The sequence below is a fragment of the Brienomyrus brachyistius genome, unplaced genomic scaffold (genome assembly GCF_023856365.1).
Source record: "Brienomyrus brachyistius isolate T26 unplaced genomic scaffold, BBRACH_0.4 scaffold48, whole genome shotgun sequence".
NCBI lineage: Eukaryota > Metazoa > Chordata > Actinopteri > Osteoglossiformes > Mormyridae > Brienomyrus > Brienomyrus brachyistius.
In genome coordinates this window covers 2,121,075-2,141,124 of record NW_026042323.1, presented here as the reverse complement: position 1 = coordinate 2,141,124, position 20,050 = coordinate 2,121,075, and the positions used below count along the sequence as shown (strand labels likewise).

General features: G+C 51.4%; 1 protein-coding gene across 21 annotated transcripts in view; it reads left to right on the top strand.

The window, feature by feature from the left end:
• Positions 1-19,117, top strand: part of LOC125723381 (NACHT, LRR and PYD domains-containing protein 12-like) — a 69,173-nt gene extending 50,056 nt beyond the window's left edge. For 20 of the 21 annotated variants that reach the window (XM_048999923.1, XM_048999915.1, XM_048999916.1 and 17 more), the window contains 3 exons: positions 16,366-16,539; positions 16,654-16,700; positions 18,332-19,117. In XM_048999923.1, the coding sequence (XP_048855880.1) occupies positions 16,366-16,539; positions 16,654-16,700; positions 18,332-18,849 (739 nt within the window). In that variant the 3' untranslated portion in view covers positions 18,850-19,117. The remainder of the gene's footprint in view (positions 1-16,365; positions 16,540-16,653; positions 16,701-18,331) is intronic. The other variant, XM_048999936.1, reaches the window with a different exon arrangement.
• Positions 19,118-20,050: the final 933 nt, after the last annotated feature.

Here is a 20,050-nt window from a genome sequence, read left to right as displayed (position 1 = left end):
AGTCTCCTATGACATTTTATAAGGTTGGAGAATACAGAGCAGGGCATCTGAGACCATTCCTCTTTACAGAATCTCTCCAGATCACCCAGGGTCCTCGGCCCTCTCTTGTGCACTCTCCTCTTCAGCTCAGCCCACAGGTTTTCAGTGGGGTTCAGGTCAGGGGACTGAGGTGGCCATGGCAGAAGCTTGATTCTGCGGTCAGCTGACCATTTTAATGCTGATATGGACATGTGCTTAGGATCACCGTCCTGCTGGAAGATCCAATGAAGGCCCAGTTTTTGTTTCCTGGCAGCAGCAGCCAAATTTTGATATAAAATGTCCTGGTATTTCATGGACCCCATAGTGCCATGTACCCTAACGAGGTTTCCAGGGTTTTTAGAGGAAAATCAGCTCCACAACATCACAGAACCTCCACCATATCTTACAGTTGGGATGAGGTTCATTTCATTATAGCCATCCTTCTTTTTACGCTAAACCCACCATGAATGTTTATTGCCAAAAAGCATTTTTGTTTCATCAGATAGTTGAATTTGATTCCAGTCAAAGTTGTATAATGTTTTGAAAACTCACACTAACATTTTAAGTAAGTGACAGAAAAAGCTTCTTTCTGTCATACCTTTCAAAATGTCCATACCTCAATCCCCTCATAAGTATGTCTGCTAGGTGGAGTCGAAGGTGCAGTATAATCCTGTTATAATGGACTCGCTTATAATGGAATATCGTCTATAACAGACGAGGACTGCCGGTTGTGCACCTTTAATTACTTGCAGAAAAAGCATCGGATATAGCGGACTCGCATATAATGGAGTGTGTGTGAGAGTGTCTGTGGCAAGGCATGCGTGTGTGAGAGTGTCTGTGGCAGGGCATGCGTGTGTGAGAGTGTCTGCGACAGGGTACGCGTGTGTGAGAGTGTCTGCGGCAGGGTACGTGTGTATGAGAGTGTCTGAGGCAGGGTACGTGTGTGTGAGAATGTCTGCGGCAGGGTACGTGTGTATGAGAGTGTCTGAGGCAGGGTACGCGTGTGTGAGAGTGTCTGCGGCAGGGTACGCGTGTGTGAGAGTGTCTGCCGCAGGGTACGCGTGTGTGAGAGTGTCTGAGGCAGGGTACGCGTGTGGGAGAGTGTCTGCCGCAGGGTACGCGTGTGTGAGAGTGTCTGCCGCAGGGTATGCGTGTGTGAGAGTGTCTGCGGCAGGGTAGGCGTGTGTAAGAGTGTCTGCCGCAGGGTACGCGTGTGTGAGAGTGTCTGGGGCAGGGTACGCGTGTGTGAGAGTGTCTGAGGCAGGGTACGCGTGTGTGAGAGTGTCTGCGGCAGGGTACGCGTGTGTGAGAGTGTCTGTGGCAGGATACGTGTGTGTGAGAGTGTCTGGGGCAGGGTACGCGTGTGTGACAGTGTCTGGGGCAGGGTACGCGTGTGTGAGAGTGTCTGCGGCAGGGTACGCGTGTGTGAGAGTGTCTGCGGCAGGGTACGCGTGTGTGAGAGTGTCTGGGGCAGGGTACGCGTGTGTGACAGTGTCTGGGGCAGGGTACGCATGTGTGAGAGTGTCTGCGGCAGGGTACGCGTGTGTGACAGTGTCTGAGGCAGGGTACGCGTGTGTGAGAGTGTCTGCGGCAGGGTACGCGTGTGTGAGAGTGTCTGCAGCAGGGTACGCGTGTGTGACAGTGTCTGAGGCAGGGTACGCGTGTGTGAGAGTGTCTGTGGCAGGGTACGCGTGTGTGAGAGTGTCTGAGGCAGGGTACGCGTGTGTGAGAGTGTCTGCGGCAGGGTACGCGTGTGTGAGAGTGTCTGAGGCAGGGTACGCGTGTGTGAGAGTGTCTGCGGCAGGGTACGCGTGTGTGACAGTGTCTGAGGCAGGGTACGCGTGTGTGAGAGTGTCTGCGGCAGGGTACGCGTGAGTGAGAGTGTCTGCGGCAGGGTACGCGTGTGTGAGAGTGTCTGAGGCAGGGTACGCGTGTGTGAGAGTGTCTGCGGCAGGGTACGCGTGTGTGAGAGTGTCTGCGGCAGGGTACGCGTGTGTGACAGTGTCGGCGGCAGGGTACGCGTGTGTGACAGTGTCTGAGGCAGGATACGCGTGTGTGAGAGTGTCTGCGGCAGGGTACGCGTGTGTGGCAGTGTCTGAGGCAGGGTACGCGTGTGTGAGAGTGTCTGCGGCAGGGTACGCGTGTGTGAGAGTGTCTGCGGCAGGGTACGCGTGTGTGACAGTGTCTGAGGCAGGGTACGCGTGTGTGAGAGTGTCTGTGGCAGGGTACGCGTGTGTGAGAGTGTCTGAGGCAGGGTACGCGTGTTTGAGAGTGTCTGCGGCAGGGTACGCGTGTGTGAGAGTGTCTGAGGCAGGGTACGCGTGTGTGAGAGTGTCTGCGGCAGGGTACGCGTGTGTGAGAGTGTCTGCCGCAGGGTACGCGTGTGTGACAGTGTCTGAGGCAGGGTACGCGTGTATGAGAGTGTCTGAGGCAGGGTACGCGTGTGGGAGAGTGTCTGCGGCAGGGTACGCGTGTGCGACAGTGTCTGCGGCAGGGTACGCGTGTGCGAGAGTGTCTGCGGCAGGGTACGCGTGTGCGAGAGTGTCTGCGGCAGGGTACGCGTGTGTGAGAGTGTCTGCGGCAGGGTACGCGTGTGTGAGAGTGTCTGCGGCAGGGTACGCGTGTGTGAGAGTGTCTGAGGCAGGGTACGCGTGTGTGAGAGTGTCTGCGGCAGGGTACGCGTGTGTGAGAGTGTCTGCCGCAGGGTACGCGTGTGTGAGAGTGTCTGAGGCAGGGTACGCGTGTGGGAGAGTGTCTGCCGCAGGGTACGCGTGTGTGAGAGTGTCTGCCGCAGGGTACGCGTGTGTGAGAGTGTCTGAGGCAGGGTACGCGTGTGGGAGAGTGTCTGCCGCAGGGTACGCGTGTGTGAGAGTGTCTGCGGCAGGGCACGCGTGTGTGAGAGTGTCTGCGACAGGGTACGCGTGTGTAACAGTGCCTGCCGCAGGGTACGCGTGTGTGAGAGTGTCTGGGGCAGGGTACGCGTGTGTGAGAGTGTCTGGGGCAGGGCACGCGTGTGTGAGAGTGTCTGCGGCAGGGCACGCGTGTGTGAGAGTGTCTGCGGCAGGGCACGCGTGTGTGAGAGTGTCTGCGGCAGGGTACGCGTGTGTGAGAGTGTCTGCGGCAGGGTACGCGTGTGTGAGAGTGTCTGGGGCAGGGTACGCGTGTGTGACAGTGCCTGAGGCAGGGTACGCGTGTGTGAGAGTGTCTGCGGCAGGGTACGCGTGTGTGAGAGTGTCTGGGGCAGGGTACGCGTGTGTGACAGTGTCTGGGGCAGGGTACGCGTGTGTGAGAGTGTCTGCGGCAGGGTACGCGTGTGTGACAGTGTCTGAGGCAGGGTACGCGTGTGTGAGAGTGTCTGCGGCAGGGTACGCGTGTGTGAGAGTGTCTGCGGCAGGGTACGCGTGTGTGACAGTGTCTGAGGCAGGGTACGCGTGTGTGAGAGTGTCTGTGGCAGGGTACGCGTGTGTGAGAGTGTCTGAGGCAGGGTACGCGTGTGTGAGAGTGTCTGCGGCAGGGTACGCGTGTGTGAGAGTGTCTGAGGCAGGGTACGCGTGTGTGAGAGTGTCTGCGGCAGGGTACGCGTGTGTGACAGTGTCTGAGGCAGGGTACGCGTGTGTGAGAGTGTCTGCGGCAGGGTACGCGTGTGTGAGAGTGTCTGAGGCAGGGTACGCGTGTGTGAGAGTGTCTGCGGCAGGGTACGCGTGTGTGAGAGTGTCTGCGGCAGGGTACGCGTGTGTGACAGTGTCGGCGGCAGGGTACGCGTGTGTGACAGTGTCTGAGGCAGGGTACGCGTGTGTGAGAGTGTCTGCGGCAGGGTACGCGTGTGTGACAGTGTCTGAGGCAGGGTACGCGTGTGTGAGAGTGTCTGCGGCAGGGTACGCGTGTGTGAGAGTGTCTGCGGCAGGGTACGCGTGTGTGACAGTGTCTGAGGCAGGGTACGCGTGTGTGAGTGTCTGCGGCAGGGTACGCGTGTTTGAGAGTGTCGGCGGCAGGGTACGCGTGTGTGAGAGTGTCTGAGGCAGGGTACGCGTGTGTGAGAGTGTCTGAGGCAGGATACGCGTGTGTGAGAGTGTCTGGGGCAGGGTACGCGTGTGTGAGAGTGTCTGCGGCAGGGTACGCGTGTGTGAGAGTGTCTGCGGCAGGGTACGCGTGTGTGAGAGTGTCTGAGGCAGGGTACGCGTGTGTGAGAGTGTCTGCGGCAGGGTACGCGTGTGTGAGAGTGTCTGAGGCAGGGTACGCGTGTGTGAGAGTGTCTGCGGCAGGGTACGCGTGTGTGACAGTGTCTGAGGCAGGGTACGCGTGTGTGAGAGTGTCTGCGGCAGGGTACCCGTGTGTGAGAGTGTCTGCGGCAGGGTACGCGTGTGTGAGAGTGTCTGAGGCAGGGTACGCGTGTGTGAGAGTGTCTGCGGCAGGGTACGCGTGTGTGAGAGTGTATGCGGCAGGGTACGCGTGTGTGACAGTGTCGGCGGCAGGGTACGCGTGTGTGACAGTGTCTGAGGCAGGGTACGCGTGTGTGAGAGTGTCTGCGGCAGGGTACCCGTGTGTGAGAGTGTCTGCGGCAGGGTACGCGTGTGTGAGAGTGTCTGAGGCAGGGTACGCGTGTGTGAGAGTGTCTGCGGCAGGGTACGCGTGTGTGAGAGTGTCTGCGGCAGGGTACGCGTGTGTGACAGTGTCTGAGGCAGGGTACGCGTGTGTGAGAGTGTCTGTGGCAGGGTACGCGTGTGTGAGAGTGTCTGAGGCAGGGTACGCGTGTTTGAGAGTGTCTGCGGCAGGGTACGCGTGTGTGAGAGTGTCTGAGGCAGGGTACGCGTGTGTGAGAGTGTCTGCGGCAGGGTACGCGTGTGTGAGAGTGTCTGCCGCACGGTACGCGTGTGTGACAGTGTCTGAGGTAGGGTACGCGTGTATGAGAGTGTCTGAGGCAGGGTACGCGTGTGGGAGAGTGTCTGCGGCAGGGTACGCGTGTGTGAGAGTGTCTGAGGCAGGGTACGCGTGTGTGAGAGTGTCTGAGGCAGGGTACGCGTGTGTGAGAGTGTCTGGGGCAGGGTCCGCGTGTGTGAGAGTGTCTGCGGCAGGGTACGCGTGTGTGAGAGTGTCTGAGGCAGGGTACGCGTGTGTGACAGTGTCTGAGGCAGGGTACGCGTGTGTGAGAGTGTCTGTGGCAGGGTACGCGTGTGTGAGAGTGTCTGAGGCAGGGTACGCGTGTGTGAGAGTGTCTGCGGCAGGGTACGCTTGTGTGAGAGTGTCTGAGGCAGGGTACGCATGTGTGAGAGTGTCTGCGGCAGGGTACGCGTGTGTGACAGTGTCTGAGGCAGGGTACGCGTGTGTGAGAGTGTCTGCGGCAGGGTACCCGTGTGTGAGAGTGTCTGCGGCAGGGTACGCGTGTGTGAGAGTGTCTGAGGCAGGGTACGCGTGTGTGAGAGTGTCTGCGGCAGGGTACGCGTGTGTGAGAGTGTCTGCGGCAGGGTACGCGTGTGTGACAGTGTCGGCGGCAGGGTACGCGTGTGTGAGAGTGTCTGTGGCAGGGTACGCGTGTGTGAGAGTGTCTGAGGCAGGGTACGCGTGTGTGAGAGTGTCTGCGGCAGGGTACGCGTGTGTGAGAGTGTCTGAGGCAGGGTAGGCGTGTGTGAGAGTGTCTGCGGCAGGGTACGCGTGTGTGACAGTGTCTGAGGCAGGGTACGCGTGTGTGAGAGTGTCTGCGGCAGGGTACGCGTGTGTGAGAGTGTCTGAGGCAGGGTACGCGTGTGTGAGAGTGTCTGCGGCAGGGTACGCGTGTGTGAGAGTGTCTGCGGCAGGGTACGCGTGTGTGACAGTGTCGGCGGCAGGGTACGCGTGTGTGACAGTGTCTGAGGCAGGGTACGCGTGTGTGAGAGTGTCTGCGGCAGGGTACGCGTGTGTGACAGTGTCTGAGGCAGGGTACGCGTGTGTGAGAGTGTCTGCGGCAGGGTACGCGTGTGTGAGAGTGTCTGCGGCAGGGTACGCGTGTGTGAGAGTGTCTGAGGCAGGGTACGCGTGTGTGAGTGTCTGCGGCAGGGTACGCGTGTTTGAGAGTGTCGGCGGCAGGGTACGCGTGTGTGAGAGTGTCTGAGGCAGGGTACGCGTGTGTGAGAGTGTCTGAGGCAGGGTACGCGTGTGTGAGAGTGTCTGGGGCAGGGTACGCGTGTGTGAGAGTGTCTGCGGCAGGGTACGCGTGTGTGAGAGTGTCTGAGGCAGGGTACGCGTGTGTGAGAGTGTCTGTGGCAGGGTACGCGTGTGTGAGAGTGTCTGAGGCAGGGTACGCGTGTGTGAGAGTGTCTGCGGCAGGGTACGCGTGTGTGAGAGTGTCTGAGGCAGGGTACGCGTGTGTGAGAGTGTCTGCGGCAGGGTACGCGTGTGTGACAGTGTCTGAGGCAGGGTACGCGTGTGTGAGAGTGTCTGCGGCAGGGTACCCGTGTGTGAGAGTGTCTGCGGCAGGGTACGCGTGTGTGAGAGTGTCTGAGGCAGGGTACGCGTGTGTGAGAGTGTCTGCGGCAGGGTACGCGTGTGTGAGAGTGTCTGCGGCAGGGTACGCGTGTGTGACAGTGTCGGCGGCAGGGTACGCGTGTGTGACAGTGTCTGAGGCAGGGTACGCGTGTGTGAGAGTGTCTGCGGCAGGGTACGCGTGTGTGACAGTGTCTGAGGCAGGGTACGCGTGTGTGAGAGTGTCTGCGGCAGGGTACGCGTGTGTGAGAGTGTCTGCGGCAGGGTACGCGTGTGTGACAGTGTCTGAGGCAGGGTACGCGTGTGTGAGAGTGTCTGTGGCAGGGTACGCGTGTGTGAGAGTGTCTGAGGCAGGGTACGCGTGTGTGAGAGTGTCTGAGGCAGGGCACGCGTGTGTGAGAGTGTCTGCGGCAGGGCACGCGTGTGTGAGAGTGTCTGCGGCAGGGTACGCGTGTGTGACAGTGTCTGAGGCAGGGTACGCGTGTGTGAGTGTCTGCGGCAGGGTACGCGTGTTTGAGAGTGTCGGCGGCAGGGTACGCGTGTGTGAGAGTGTCTGAGGCAGGGTACGCGTGTGTGAGAGTGTCTGAGGCAGGGTACGCGTGTGTGAGAGTGTCTGGGGCAGGGTACGCGTGTGTGAGAGTGTCTGCGGCAGGGTACGCGTGTGTGAGAGTGTCTGAGGCAGGGTACGCGTGTGTGACAGTGTCTGAGGCAGGGTACGCGTGTGTGAGAGTGTCTGTGGCAGGGTACGCGTGTGTGAGAGTGTCTGAGGCAGGGTACGCGTGTGTGAGAGTGTCTGCGGCAGGGTACGCGTGTGTGAGAGTGTCTGAGGCAGGGTACGCGTGTGTGAGAGTGTCTGCGGCAGGGTACGCGTGTGTGACAGTGTCTGAGGCAGGGTACCCGTGTGTGAGAGTGTCTGCGGCAGGGTACCCGTGTGTGAGAGTGTCTGCGGCAGGGTACGCGTGTGTGAGAGTGTCTGAGGCAGGGTACGCGTGTGTGAGAGTGTCTGCGGCAGGGTACGCGTGTGTGAGAGTGTCTGCGGCAGGGTACGCGTGTGTGACAGTGTCGGCGGCAGGGTACGCGTGTGTGACAGTGTCTGAGGCAGGGTACGCGTGTGTGAGAGTGTCTGCGGCAGGGTACGCGTGTGTGACAGTGTCTGAGGCAGGGTACGCGTGTTTGAGAGTGTCTGCGGCAGGGTACGCGTGTGTGAGAGTGTCTGCGGCAGGGTACGCGTGTGTGACAGTGTCTGAGGCAGGGTACGCGTGTGTGAGAGTGTCTGTGGCAGGGTACGCGTATGTGAGAGTGTCTGAGGCAGGGTACGCGTGTTTGAGAGTGTCTGCGGCAGGGTACGCGTGTGTGAGAGTGTCTGAGGCAGGGTACGCGTGTGTGAGAGTGTCTGCGGCAGGGTACGCGTGTGTGAGAGTGTCTGCCGCAGGGTACGCGTGTGTGAGAGTGTCTGCGGCAGGATACGCGTGTGTGAGAGTGTCTGGGGCAGGGTACGCGTGTGTGAGAGTGTCTGCGGCAGGGTACGCGTGTGTGAGAGTGTCTGCCGCAGGGTACGCGTGTGTGAGAGTGTCTGCGGCAGGGCACGCGTGTGTGAGAGTGTCTGCGGCAGGGTACGCGTGTGTGAGAGTGTCTGCGGCAGGGTACGCGTGTGTGAGAGTGTCTGGGGCAGGGTACGCGTGTGTGACAGTGCCTGGGGCAGGGTACGCGTGTGGGAGAGTGTCTGCGGCAGGGTACGCGTGTGTGAGAGTGTCTGCGGCAGGGTACGCGTGTGTGAGAGTGTCTGCCGCAGGGTACGCGTGTGTGACAGTGTCTGAGGCAGGGTACGCGTGTGTGAGAGTGTCTGCGGCAGGGTACGCGTGTGTGAGAGTGTCTGCGGCAGGGTACGCGTGTGTGACAGTGTCTGAGGCAGGGTACGCGTGTGTGAGAGTGTCTGTGGCAGGGTACGCGTGTGTGAGAGTGTCTGAGGCAGGGTACGCGTGTGTGAGAGTGTCTGCGGCAGGGTACGCGTGTGTGAGAGTGTCTGAGGCAGGGTACGCGTGTGTGAGAGTGTCTGCGGCAGGGTACGCGTGTGTGACAGTGTCTGAGGCAGGGTACGCGTGTGTGAGAGTGTCTACGGCAGGGTACGCGTGTGTGACAGTGTCTGAGGCAGGGTACGCGTGTGTGAGAGTGTCTGCGGCAGGGTACGCGTGTGTGAGAGTGTCTGCGGCAGGGTACGCGTGTGTGAGAGTGTCTGCGGCAGGGTACGCGTGTGTGAGAGTGTCTGCGGCAGGGTACGCGTGTGTGAGAGTGTCTGAGGTAGGGTACGCGTGTGTGAGAGTGTCTGCGGCAGGGTACGCGTGTGTGAGAGTGTCTGCGGCAGGGTACGCGTGTGTGACAGTGTCGGCGGCAGGGTACGCGTGTGTGACAGTGTCTGAGGCAGGGTACGCGTGTGTGAGAGTGTCTGCGGCAGGGTACGCGTGTGTGACAGTGTCTGAGGCAGGGTACGCGTGTGTGAGAGTGTCTGCGGCAGGGTACGCGTGTGTGAGAGTGTCTGCGGCAGGGTACGCGTGTGTGACAGTGTCTGAGGCAGGGTACGCGTGTGTGAGAGTGTCTGTGGCAGGGTACGCGTGTGTGAGTGTCTGCGGCAGGGTACGCGTGTTTGAGAGTGTCTGCGGCAGGGTACGCGTGTGTGAGAGTGTCTGAGGCAGGGTACGCGTGTGTGAGAGTGTCTGAGGCAGGGTACGCGTGTGTGAGAGTGTCTGGGGCAGGGTACGTGTGTGTGAGAGTGTCTGCGACAGGGTACGTGTGTATGAGAGTGTCTGAGGCAGGGTACGCATGTGTGAGAGTGTCTTCGGCAGGGTACGTGTGTGTGAGAGTGTCTGTGTCAGGGTACGTGTGTATGAGAGTGTCTGAGGCAAGGTACGCATGTGTGAGAGTGTCTGTGGCAGGGTACGTGTGTGTGAGAGTGTCTGTGTCAGGGTACGTGTGTATGAGAGTGTCTGAGGCAGGGTACGCATGTGTGAGAGTGTCTTCGGCAGGGTACGTGTGTGTGAGAGTGTCTGTGTCAGGGTACGTGTGTATGAGAGTGTCTGAGGCAAGGTACGCATGTGTGAGAGTGTCTTCGGCAGGGTACGTGTATGTGAGAGTGTCTGTGTCAGGGTACGTGTGTATGAGAGTGTCTGAGGCAGGGTACGCATGTGTGAGAGTGTCTTCGGCAGGGTACGTGTATGTGAGAGTGTCTGTGTCAGGGTACGTGTGTGTGAGAGTGTCTGTGTCAGGGTACGTGTGTATGAGAGTGTCTGAGGCAGGGTACGCATGTGTGAGAGTGTCTGTGACAGGGTACGCGTGTGTGAGAGTGTCTGCGACAGGGTAGGTGTGTATGAGAGTGTCTGAGGCAGGGTATGCATGTGTGAGAGTGTCTGTGACAGGGTACGCGTGTGTGAGAGTGTCTGCGACATGGTACGCATGTGTGAGAGTGTCTGGGGCAGGGTACGCGTGTGTGAGAGTGTCTGTGACAGGGTACGCGTGTGTGAGAGTGTCTGCGACAGGGTACGTGTGTATGAGAGTGTCTGAGGCTGGGTACGCGTGTGTGAGAGTGTCTGGGGCAGGGTACGTGTGTGTGAGAGTGTCTGCGACAGGGTACTTGTGTATGATAGTGTCTGTGGCAGGGTACGTGTGTATGAGAGTGTCTGAGGCTGGGTACGCGTGTGTGAGAGTGTCTGGGGCAGGGTATGTGTGTGTGAGAGTGTCTGTGACACCCCACCCCCAGTGCATTAGGTGACCTGCCCCACCCAGAGGCACAGGGGAAAAGAACCACTCCCCCAAAATATGGGCTATTGGAAGTGGCAGGACTGGGGGGCGAGTGAAGTCAGTATTTAATGTGAGGAGTTGTAGAGGGGAGAGGAAAAGAAAAGGAGAAAAATGCAAAGAAGGAAAAAAAACAAAGACAGGATTGTATTTATATATGATGGTTGTGGATGATTGGAGCCGTAATTGTCAAAAAAAAATTTGTGAATAAAAAATTATCACACATATACATTCCTCAAGAAAATTAAAGGAACACTGAAAACACATCAGATATCAATGGGGAAAATATATATATATATATATATATATATATACTGAAGTAGACTGGATAATGTGTTAGGAATGAAAGGATGCCACATCGTTTAATGGAAATGAAATTTCCATGAAAACCTACAGAGGGCTGAATTCAGAGACACCCCCGAAAATCAAAGTGAAAAATGATGCGGCAGGTTAGTCCATTTTGCTGAAATTTCATTACAGTAACAGTATCATACTCAGTAGTTTGTATGGCCCCCATGTGGTTGTATGTATGCTTGACAATGTCGGGGCTTGGTCCTAATGAGACCACGGATGGTGTCCTGGGGGATCTCCTCTCAGATCTGGACCAGGGTATCACTGAGCTTCTGGACAGTCTGAGGTGCAACCTGGTGGCATCGAATGGACGAAACATAATGTCCCAGAGGTGCTCTATTGGATTTAGGTCAGGCGAGCGTGGGGGGCAGTCAATGGTATCAATTCCTTCATCCTCCAGGAACTGCCTACATGCTCTTGCCACATGAGGCCGGGCATTGTCGTGCACCAGGAGGAACCCAGGACCCACTGCACCAGCGTAGGGTCTGACAGTGGGTTCAAGGATGTCATCCTGATACCTAATGGCAGTCAAGGTGCCGTTGTCTAGCCTGTAGGGGACTGTGCGTCCCTCCATGGATATGCCTCCCCAGACCATCACTGACCCACCACCAAACCAGTCATGCTGAACAATGCTGCAGGCAGCATAACGTTCTCCATGGCTTCTCCAGACCCTTTCACATCTGTCACATGTGCTCAGGGTGAACCTGCTCTCATCAGTGAAACGCACAGGATGCCAGTGGCCGACCTGCAAATTCTGGTATTCTATGGCAAATGCCAATCGAGCTCCATGGTGCTGGGCAGTGAGCACAGGGCCCACTAGAGGACGTTGGGTCCTCAGGGCACCCTTATGATGTCTGTTTCTGATTGTTTGGTGAGAGACATTCACACCAGTGGCCTGATGGAGGTCATTTTGTAGGGCTCCAGCAGTGTTCATCCTCTTCCTCCTTGCACAAAGGAGCAGATACCGGTCCTGCTGATGGGTTAAGGACCTTCTACCGCCCTGTCAGCTCTCCTTGAGTATCTGCCTGTCTCCTGGAATCTCCTCCATGCCCTTGAGATTGTGCTGGGAGACACAGCAAACCTTCTGCCAATGGCACGTATTGATGCGCCATCCTGGAGGAGTTGGACTACCTGTGCAACCTCTGTAGGGTCCAGGTATCGCCTCATGCTACCAGTAGTGACACTAACCGTCACCAAATGCAAAACTAGTGAAAAAACTGTCAGAAAAGATGAGGAGGGAAAAATGCCAGTGGCCCCCACCTGTTAAACCATTCCTGGTTTGGGGGTCGTCTCATTGTTGCCCCTGTAGTTCACCTGTTGATAATTTCATTAACACTAAAGCGGCTGAAACTGATTAACAACCCCCTCCGCTACTTAACTGACCTGATCAATATCCCAGAAGTTTAATAGACTTGATGCTATACTCTGATTAAAAAGTGTTCCTTCAATTTTTTTGAGCAGTGTATATTAATACATAGATATGAATGTCCATACATACACAGACACACTTTCATACATATCTGTAATGATTGAAACATACAATACATGAATCAAACAGTAATAATAATAATTAATAAAAATAACAGCAAAAAAGTAAGGGGGCGGTGGGCGTTGAGGTAGCTTTTATTCACAAAATAGTTTGCTGCAAACATACATCCAACCATCCATTTTCCAAACCGCTTATCCTACTGGGTCGCTGGGGGTCCGGAGCCTATCCCGGAAGCAATAGGCTAGGGAACAACCCAGGATGAGGGCCCAACCCATCGCAGGGCACATTCACATACCAGTCGGGCAATTTAGCAACTCCAATTAGCCTCAGCATGTTTTTGGACTGTGGGGGAAACCGGAGTACCTGGGGAAAATCCCACGACGACATGGGGAGAACATGCAAACTCCACACACATGTGACCCAGGTGGAGACTTGAACCCGGGTCCCAGAGGTGTGAGGCAACAGTGCTAACCACTGTACCACCATGTCTTCCCCCAGCAACCATACAAACAACCAGAATTCTAGAAAAGTTCTTTATATTTGAATGAAATAACAAATAAAACACTTTCAAATCACATGAGCCTATATTTTATTCACAACAGAACATGGATGATATTACAAATGTTCAAAGGCCGAAGACCTGTATTGGATGCCCGTGGTCTTCGGGCCCTCAGACGACTCTGCATCACGCATCGGCATGATTGTGTCAGTGACATTACTAAATGGGCCCAGGAATACTTCCAGAAAGCACAGTCGGTAAACACAATCCGCCGTGCCATCTGCAGATGCCAGCTAAAGCTCTATCATGCAAAAAGGAAGCCATATCTGAACATGGTCCAGAAGCGCCGTCGTGTCCTGTGGGCCAAGACTCATTTGAAATGGACTGTTTCAAAGTGGGAAAGTGTTCTGTGGTCAGACGAGTCCAAATGTGACATTCTTGTTGGTAATGAAGGGCGGGGTGTCCTCCGGGCTAAAGAGGAGGGAGACCATCCAGTGTGTTATCAGCATTCAGTTCAAAAGCCAGCATCTCTAATGGTATGAGGGTGCATGAGTGCATACGGTATGGGCAGCTTGCATGTTTTGGAAGGAACTATGAATGCTAAAGGTATATAAAGGTTTTAGAGCAACACATGCTCCCCTCCAGAGGACGTCTGTTTCAGGGAAGGCTTTGTGTATTTCAGCAGGACAATGCAAAACCACATACTGCAGCTATTACAAGCATATGGCTTCGTCGGAGAAGAGCCCGGGTGCAGAATTGGCCTGTCTGCAGTCCAGATCTTTCACCTATAGAGAACATACAGTAATTACCTGTGACACCCATGGTGCACTGTGAGCAGGTATACAGGCCCACAGAGCATGCAGATAATTATCTGTGACAAGCATGGTGCACTGTGAGCAGGTATACAGGCCCACAGAGCATGCAGATAATTATCTGTGACACCCATGGTGCACTGTGAGCAGGTATACAGGCCAACAGAGCATGCAGATAATTATCTGTGACACCCATTGTACACTGTGAGCAGGTATACAGGCCAACAGAGCATGCAGATAATTATCTGTGACACCCATGGTGCACTGTGAGCAGGTATACAGGCCAACAGAGCATGCAGATAATTATCTGTGACACCCATTGTACACTGTGAGCAGGTATACAGGCCAACAGAGCATGCAGATAATTATCTGTGACACCCATGGTGCACTGTGAGCAGGTATACAGGCCAACAGAGCATGCAGATAATTATCTGTGACACCCATTGTACACTGTGAGCAGGTATACAGGCCAACAGAGCATGCAGATAATTATCTGTGACACCCATGGTGCACTGTGAGCAGGTATACAGTCCCACAGAGCATGCAGATAATTATCTGTGACACCCATAGTGCACTGTGAACAGGTATACAGGCCAACAGAGCATGCAGATAATTATCTGTGACACCCATTGTACACTGTGAGCAGGTATACAGGCCCACAGAGTATGCAGATAATTATCTGTGACACCCCTTGTACACTGTGAGCAGGTATCAGTACTGACTACTTTTTATATTGAGTCACATGTTTTATGTGAATTACTTTGTACTGACCTTAACGTCCATCCAGAAATCAGTGCTGGGGGAAAAGATAAGTTCCTTATTCCAATTAATTTTTGGTACAAATATCAATGTGTCTGTCGCAGATGGAGGATTATATATTCTAGAGGTTTCTTTTTATTTTTAAGTTGCAGAATGTTGTCTCATCTGAGGAGGATTCGGTGTATTATATGTGAGGTTCATTTTGGTTTTGATGCTGGATTCAGTTAGTAAATATTAGAAAAATTGCATATTCTCAACTCGTATTTATGGATTAAGTCTTCGAATGTCATGAAATGACTGTTACTCTGTAGGAGGTGGAGATGTGTAATCCCTTTCTGTTCCCGTGAGTGATAGTGAATGGTGATATTGTGAAGTAGGAAGTCCAGATTATTCCAGATTGGCATGTATTTACAGGGTATGAGAGTACAGTTAGTGATTTTAATGGCTTTCCACTGGGCTGTCAGTGCTCTGGAAATGGCAGCACTGTGTTGTTAAAGCAGTTTTGTTTCTTTAATGACATTTTGAGTAAGTCTGCATGTCTGAGATTTTTACAGTACAGCTGCTCCTTCTGTATCCATGAGCTGCTGTAGTGTGACCATTTAGTTAAGTCTTGCAGTTGATTTGCTAAGTAATAATTAAGAAAAATGAGCTTGTAATCCACCTTGAGATTTACTTTTCTGTAATGTGGAATGTTTGATTTTGTGTTTTTGTTTTTCCAGCAAAAATGTGACATTAATGAGTTTGAAAGAATTTTTCTGAAATTATTCTGGACGAGTAATTTTATTTTTATTGATTTAAGTGGGAGACTCATCTATTGTTTTGAATAAGGGGGTGTAGTTGAGGGTAACCAAGTCTGACAGCCTGTGGGAGATGTAGATACCCAAGTACCGGATATTTCCAGTGTGAAATGGACCATCCTGATCGGCTAAATCCCAGGCATCTTCAGACAGTGAGAATATTATGGGTTTTTTTTTCCAGTTTATTGTGTAGTTTGATAGATTTGAAAAGGTATTAATAAAATTAAAATTTCATATTTTGAGGGTTTCATAAAAACAGCAAGATATCATCTGCATAGAGATTAATTTTGTGTTGTTATTAGTATGAATTCCATTCATACTAATACAGTGCACTGTTCTGTCATATTGCTGCCACAATTGTTTCTATGAAGATGGCAAACAGTGAAGGAGAGAGTGGGCATGCAGGCCGTCTTCCCCGTCGGAGTGTGAATGCAGGTGATGTCATCCCATCTGTGACACTGTAGCTTTGACTGAGGTGTACAGTATTTTAACCCAGTGGGTGAACGATTCTCCGAAGCCAAATCTATGCAATGTATTAAAGAGGAATGTCCAACTGACTGTCAGATGCCGTTTCTGCATCTAATGATGTAATCATGGTTTTAGTATGGGTATGCTGAGCAGTCTAGACTAAATTAAATAATCTATAGATGTTGTCCGAGGCATGTCTTGTCTTGATGAAATCTGTCTGATCAGGATGGATTATAGTAGGAATGACTGACTGTAACTGAGTGGTGAGAGCTTTTGTAATGATTTTCAAGTTATTCATTAATGAGAGTGGCGGGTAACTGGAGGGTTGTGTTGGGTCTTTATCAGGTCTCAATAACACTGTAATGGCCGGTAACTGGAGGGCTGTGTTTGGTCTTTATCAGGTTTCAATAACACTGTAATGGCCTATAGATTTCTGCAGGGTAACCATCCGGTCTGGCGATTGGTTGTTACGCATTTGGTTGAGGACCTTATGGAGTTCTTCTGATGTTAATGGTGCATCAAGCAGAGGTGGAGATTTCAGGTCCAGGGAGTACAAATCCAGACCAAGATTTTGTTTCAACAAACCAGTTGAGTCTCTGTGATTGTGACTCTTTATATTCATCTGGTTGGTTGAAACAAAATCTTGGTCTGGATTTGTACTCTCTGGACCTGAAATCTCCACCTCTGGCATCAAGGGCATCTGCTGTTTCATTGGTTAATATGGGTAAGTCTAGATTATTTTAAAATGATTCTATATCAACTGGATCTGGTTCTGAGAAGTATAGGTTCTTATAAAATGTTCAAAAGATGTTAATTTTGTGTGATTATTGAAATATTTATTAGAGGAGTCACTTTTGCTTAAAAGTAATGCTTGTAATGGTCAGGTGATCTTATTTATTGTGGATTTTTTTTTCCATGTTTTTGCAGACTGTCAGGCTGTAGAGTCACAGAAGAAGGCTGTTCTTCCCTGGCTTCAGCTCTGAGGTCAAACCCCTCACACCTGAGAGAGCTGGACCTGAGCTACAATCACCCAGGAGACTCAGGAGTGAAGCTGCTTTCTGCTGTACTGGAGGATCCCAGCTGTAAACTGGAGAAGCTGCAGTGAGTACAGAGTGTGTGTCTGACACGCTACAGATACTTATGCATGTATGTGAAGAAGAGGCACCAATAAATAAATGGATACAGCAGTACTATGTCATTCTGCTTCTCCTGTAGTGTGGATTACGGTGGAGAGTGCAGGACCAGAGCAGGCTTACAGAAATGTAAGTGTCTTTGCATGTTTTTATTAATAATACCATGAATACTACTGTATGTTATGGTTGTATTCACACAATTGTTGTGATGAGTGGCTTTTTGCACTGTGTGTAGATGGATTTCCATGTTTGTGTTTAGGTGAGTTTCATGTCATTTTAGACAAACATCCAAACGCGAAACAAAAAATCAAAATCATCACCAAAACACTATCAATTAATTTAATCGGTTTTTAAAATATTTTTTGCAAATGCTTTATAGCTGCTTGTATTATCTTCGTGTTTGTGTGGGAGTGTAGGATAGTTAAATATATTCTGAATTAGTTATACATATTTAATTTCACAAAAAAAGAATCCTTTGCATTTGTTCTTTTTGCGGATGCCGTGAGTGTATGTGTTTTCTGTGTGAGATTCGTTAGTATTGTCCTAAGGAGGCACCTGTAGGCAGTGAGACCGGACTCTCTCCTCAAGTGCAAAATGTGAATTTGCATTTTTACAAGGTGGTTCTGGAACATTCCTTAAAATTCATGAGAGAATATTACTGATTGGTCACTGAATCCCTTAAACCAGGGGAGCCCAGATCCAGTCCTGGAGGGCCAGAGTCCTGCACATTTTTGCGTTTCCCCTCATTTAACACACCTGATTCATCTCCTTGTGCTAATAACCACACAGCTCTTGAGCTGAATTATTTATGGTGGAACAGGGAAAGAACTTTGCTACACAGGGCACCGGCCCCGCAGGACTGTATTTGGACACCCCTGCTTTAGGTAGAAGAAACAGGCAGCACAAGTCGATGTTAACTGGCCAATGAGGTAGTGCCCCTCTCATAAATATTAATCAGCCAGCCAATCGTGTAGGGCTTCACTCATGAATATTAAAAAGTTCTCCTGATCCACGGTGCTAAAAGAAATTAGCGCCCGGGACACACTGGATGTGCGGCGGAAAATATCAAATTTCATTTCGGCGCCCATGTTAACAGATTACAGCGGCCGCGTGCGTGCGCGAGATGCGGGGCTCACGCCTCGCGGCAGCGGCGCAGCATCTACAGTCACGCGCGCGGTAAGCGGTTCTCTATGGAAGCGTATTGCATTCATCTGGGGGAAATTAATTCTGTTTTTCCGAATTAATGAGATAATAATCCCGTTTTTCAGAGCAATATTTTTCTGAATTAATGAAAACCTTCCTGTTTTTTATGATGCGCGCACGATCTGTGCCGGAATCATCGTTTATATCAGAATCCAGATCCAAATGTTTATTAAATATCACTTTAAACGTGTAATAATATTACTTAAATATTCTGTTATTGATGGCCATTTTCGAGCCGGATGCGCCGGAATTAGCGGTTTGAAGGAAAGACACTGACTTTAGTATTGATCTCTGGTGCCGTTTTGTGGTAAATATGCTTGTGATGAATATGTCTGATGAATGTTGCTGCTTTGTCATTTTTTAATTAAATTAATTAAGCTATTAGTTTAACTCGTGCCCATTTTGGCGGCTCTTTCCGCCGCCGTCGCGCGCCCTCCTTATGTTTCATAAGCTTCAGTTCCCGCTTCGTTAGGGGAAGCTGTGCTGTTTTTATATCGTACAGAAACATAAAGTACAGGCGGCCTGATGGGATTAATGGCTCTTCCTCCTGCCTACAGACTCCTGCCAGCTGACGCTGGACCCGAACACAGCAAACAGACTCCTGTCTCTGTCGGGGGGGAACAGGAAGGTGACATGGGGGGCAGAGCAGCCATATCCTGATCATCCAGAGAGATTTGACAGCTGGGAACAAGTTCTGTGCAGAGAGAGTCTGACTGGCCGCTGTTACTGGGAGGCTGAGTGGGATGGAGATGTAGTCCTGATAGGAGTGACTTATAAAGGAATCGGGAGGAAAGGAGGGAGTGACTGTGGGCTTGGAGACAATAACAAGTCATGGAGTCTGTACTGTGAAACTGACAGTTACTCTGTCTATCACAATAATAAACGGACTCTCATACCCATAGAGCCCTCAGGCCCCCGCAGAGTAGGAGTGTATCTGGACTGGGGGGCTGGTGCTCTGTCCTTCTACAGAGTCTCCTCTGATGGACTGACCCCCCTGCACAGATTCACCTCCTCATTCACTGAGTCCCTCTATCCAGGGTTTTATGTTAATGTAAACTGCTCAGTGTCACTGTGACGTGTTGCTGGTTCTCCTGCAAAAAGGTAAAATCTCTGCTTTTTAACCTTTATTATCCTTTTTACTCTGAAATGTACAGAACTGTGCAAAAGTCTGAGGCAGACAAAGAAAATGACGTTTAGATTATCCTCGTGTTGGTGTAAAACTATGATATGATGCCTGTCAAAGTGTGTCAGCTTCGCCATTTCAGAACCTCTGCTAAAATCATCCCAGTATTTGCAGCGACTGTCCAGTGCAGCCATGTATTTTTTGACTTGGCCACTAACACACCTCAGTCAATCTCTCACTGACTTTTTAAACCAATATATTTAATTATTTAATTGGGCTGTTGGTGAAATTTAACAAAATCATGGAACGGCTGAGGTGCCCCTGAGGAGAAGTTTGGGACCTGAAGCGGTGTTCATCTAGCCATCCAACTAGATATCAGTAACTTTTTAGAAAACAGAAGAAATTATTACTAGTTTTTATTGTGTTACTCTTAATTTGTACACGTTCTAATATTAAATTGTGTTTTTTGTTCTAAGCCAAAGTACACTTGCTACCCAGATAAACAGTTTTAAACATTTCTTTGGACGGCCTAAGACTTTTGCACAGTACTGTGTGTTTGACAAAAAATAAATGCCTGTCTTCAGTCAGCTGAATAACATGAAAAATATAGTTTAATAGTTTATCTAACTAAAATGTAATTAAATGTAATCCTGATTGGGGGGGGGCTATCCCCTTCTCCTGTATATGTACATTTTATATATTATATATTTATGTCCATTTACAGTATTTCCTCCCTGTACAGTGACAATAAAGGCTTTCTGTTCTGTCCTATTAATGTCCTGCTTCAGCGTCACCCAAAGCATAACTGAGTAACATAATGAAACCACAGTCTGCTGGATTAAGTTAAATTCACTGTATTACTGCAGCTGAACATAACTGACATAATGACTGTCAATCAATGTGTATAATAATCATTTAACTAGAGACATAACAGACTGAAAAAAACTGGAAAATATAATTATGTCCTGGTTCAGTGGATTAAAGTAAATAAAATAATTATTCATATATTTAAATAAATAAAGAAATTTGATTTATTAAATAATTAACACCCTTGCCACCCCACCCCCCAGTAATAGATCTGGTTGCTCCCCCATTGGACAGAACAGGCGGGTGCCCAGGCAGCCTTGCCACCCCCACCCCACTATAAAAGGTC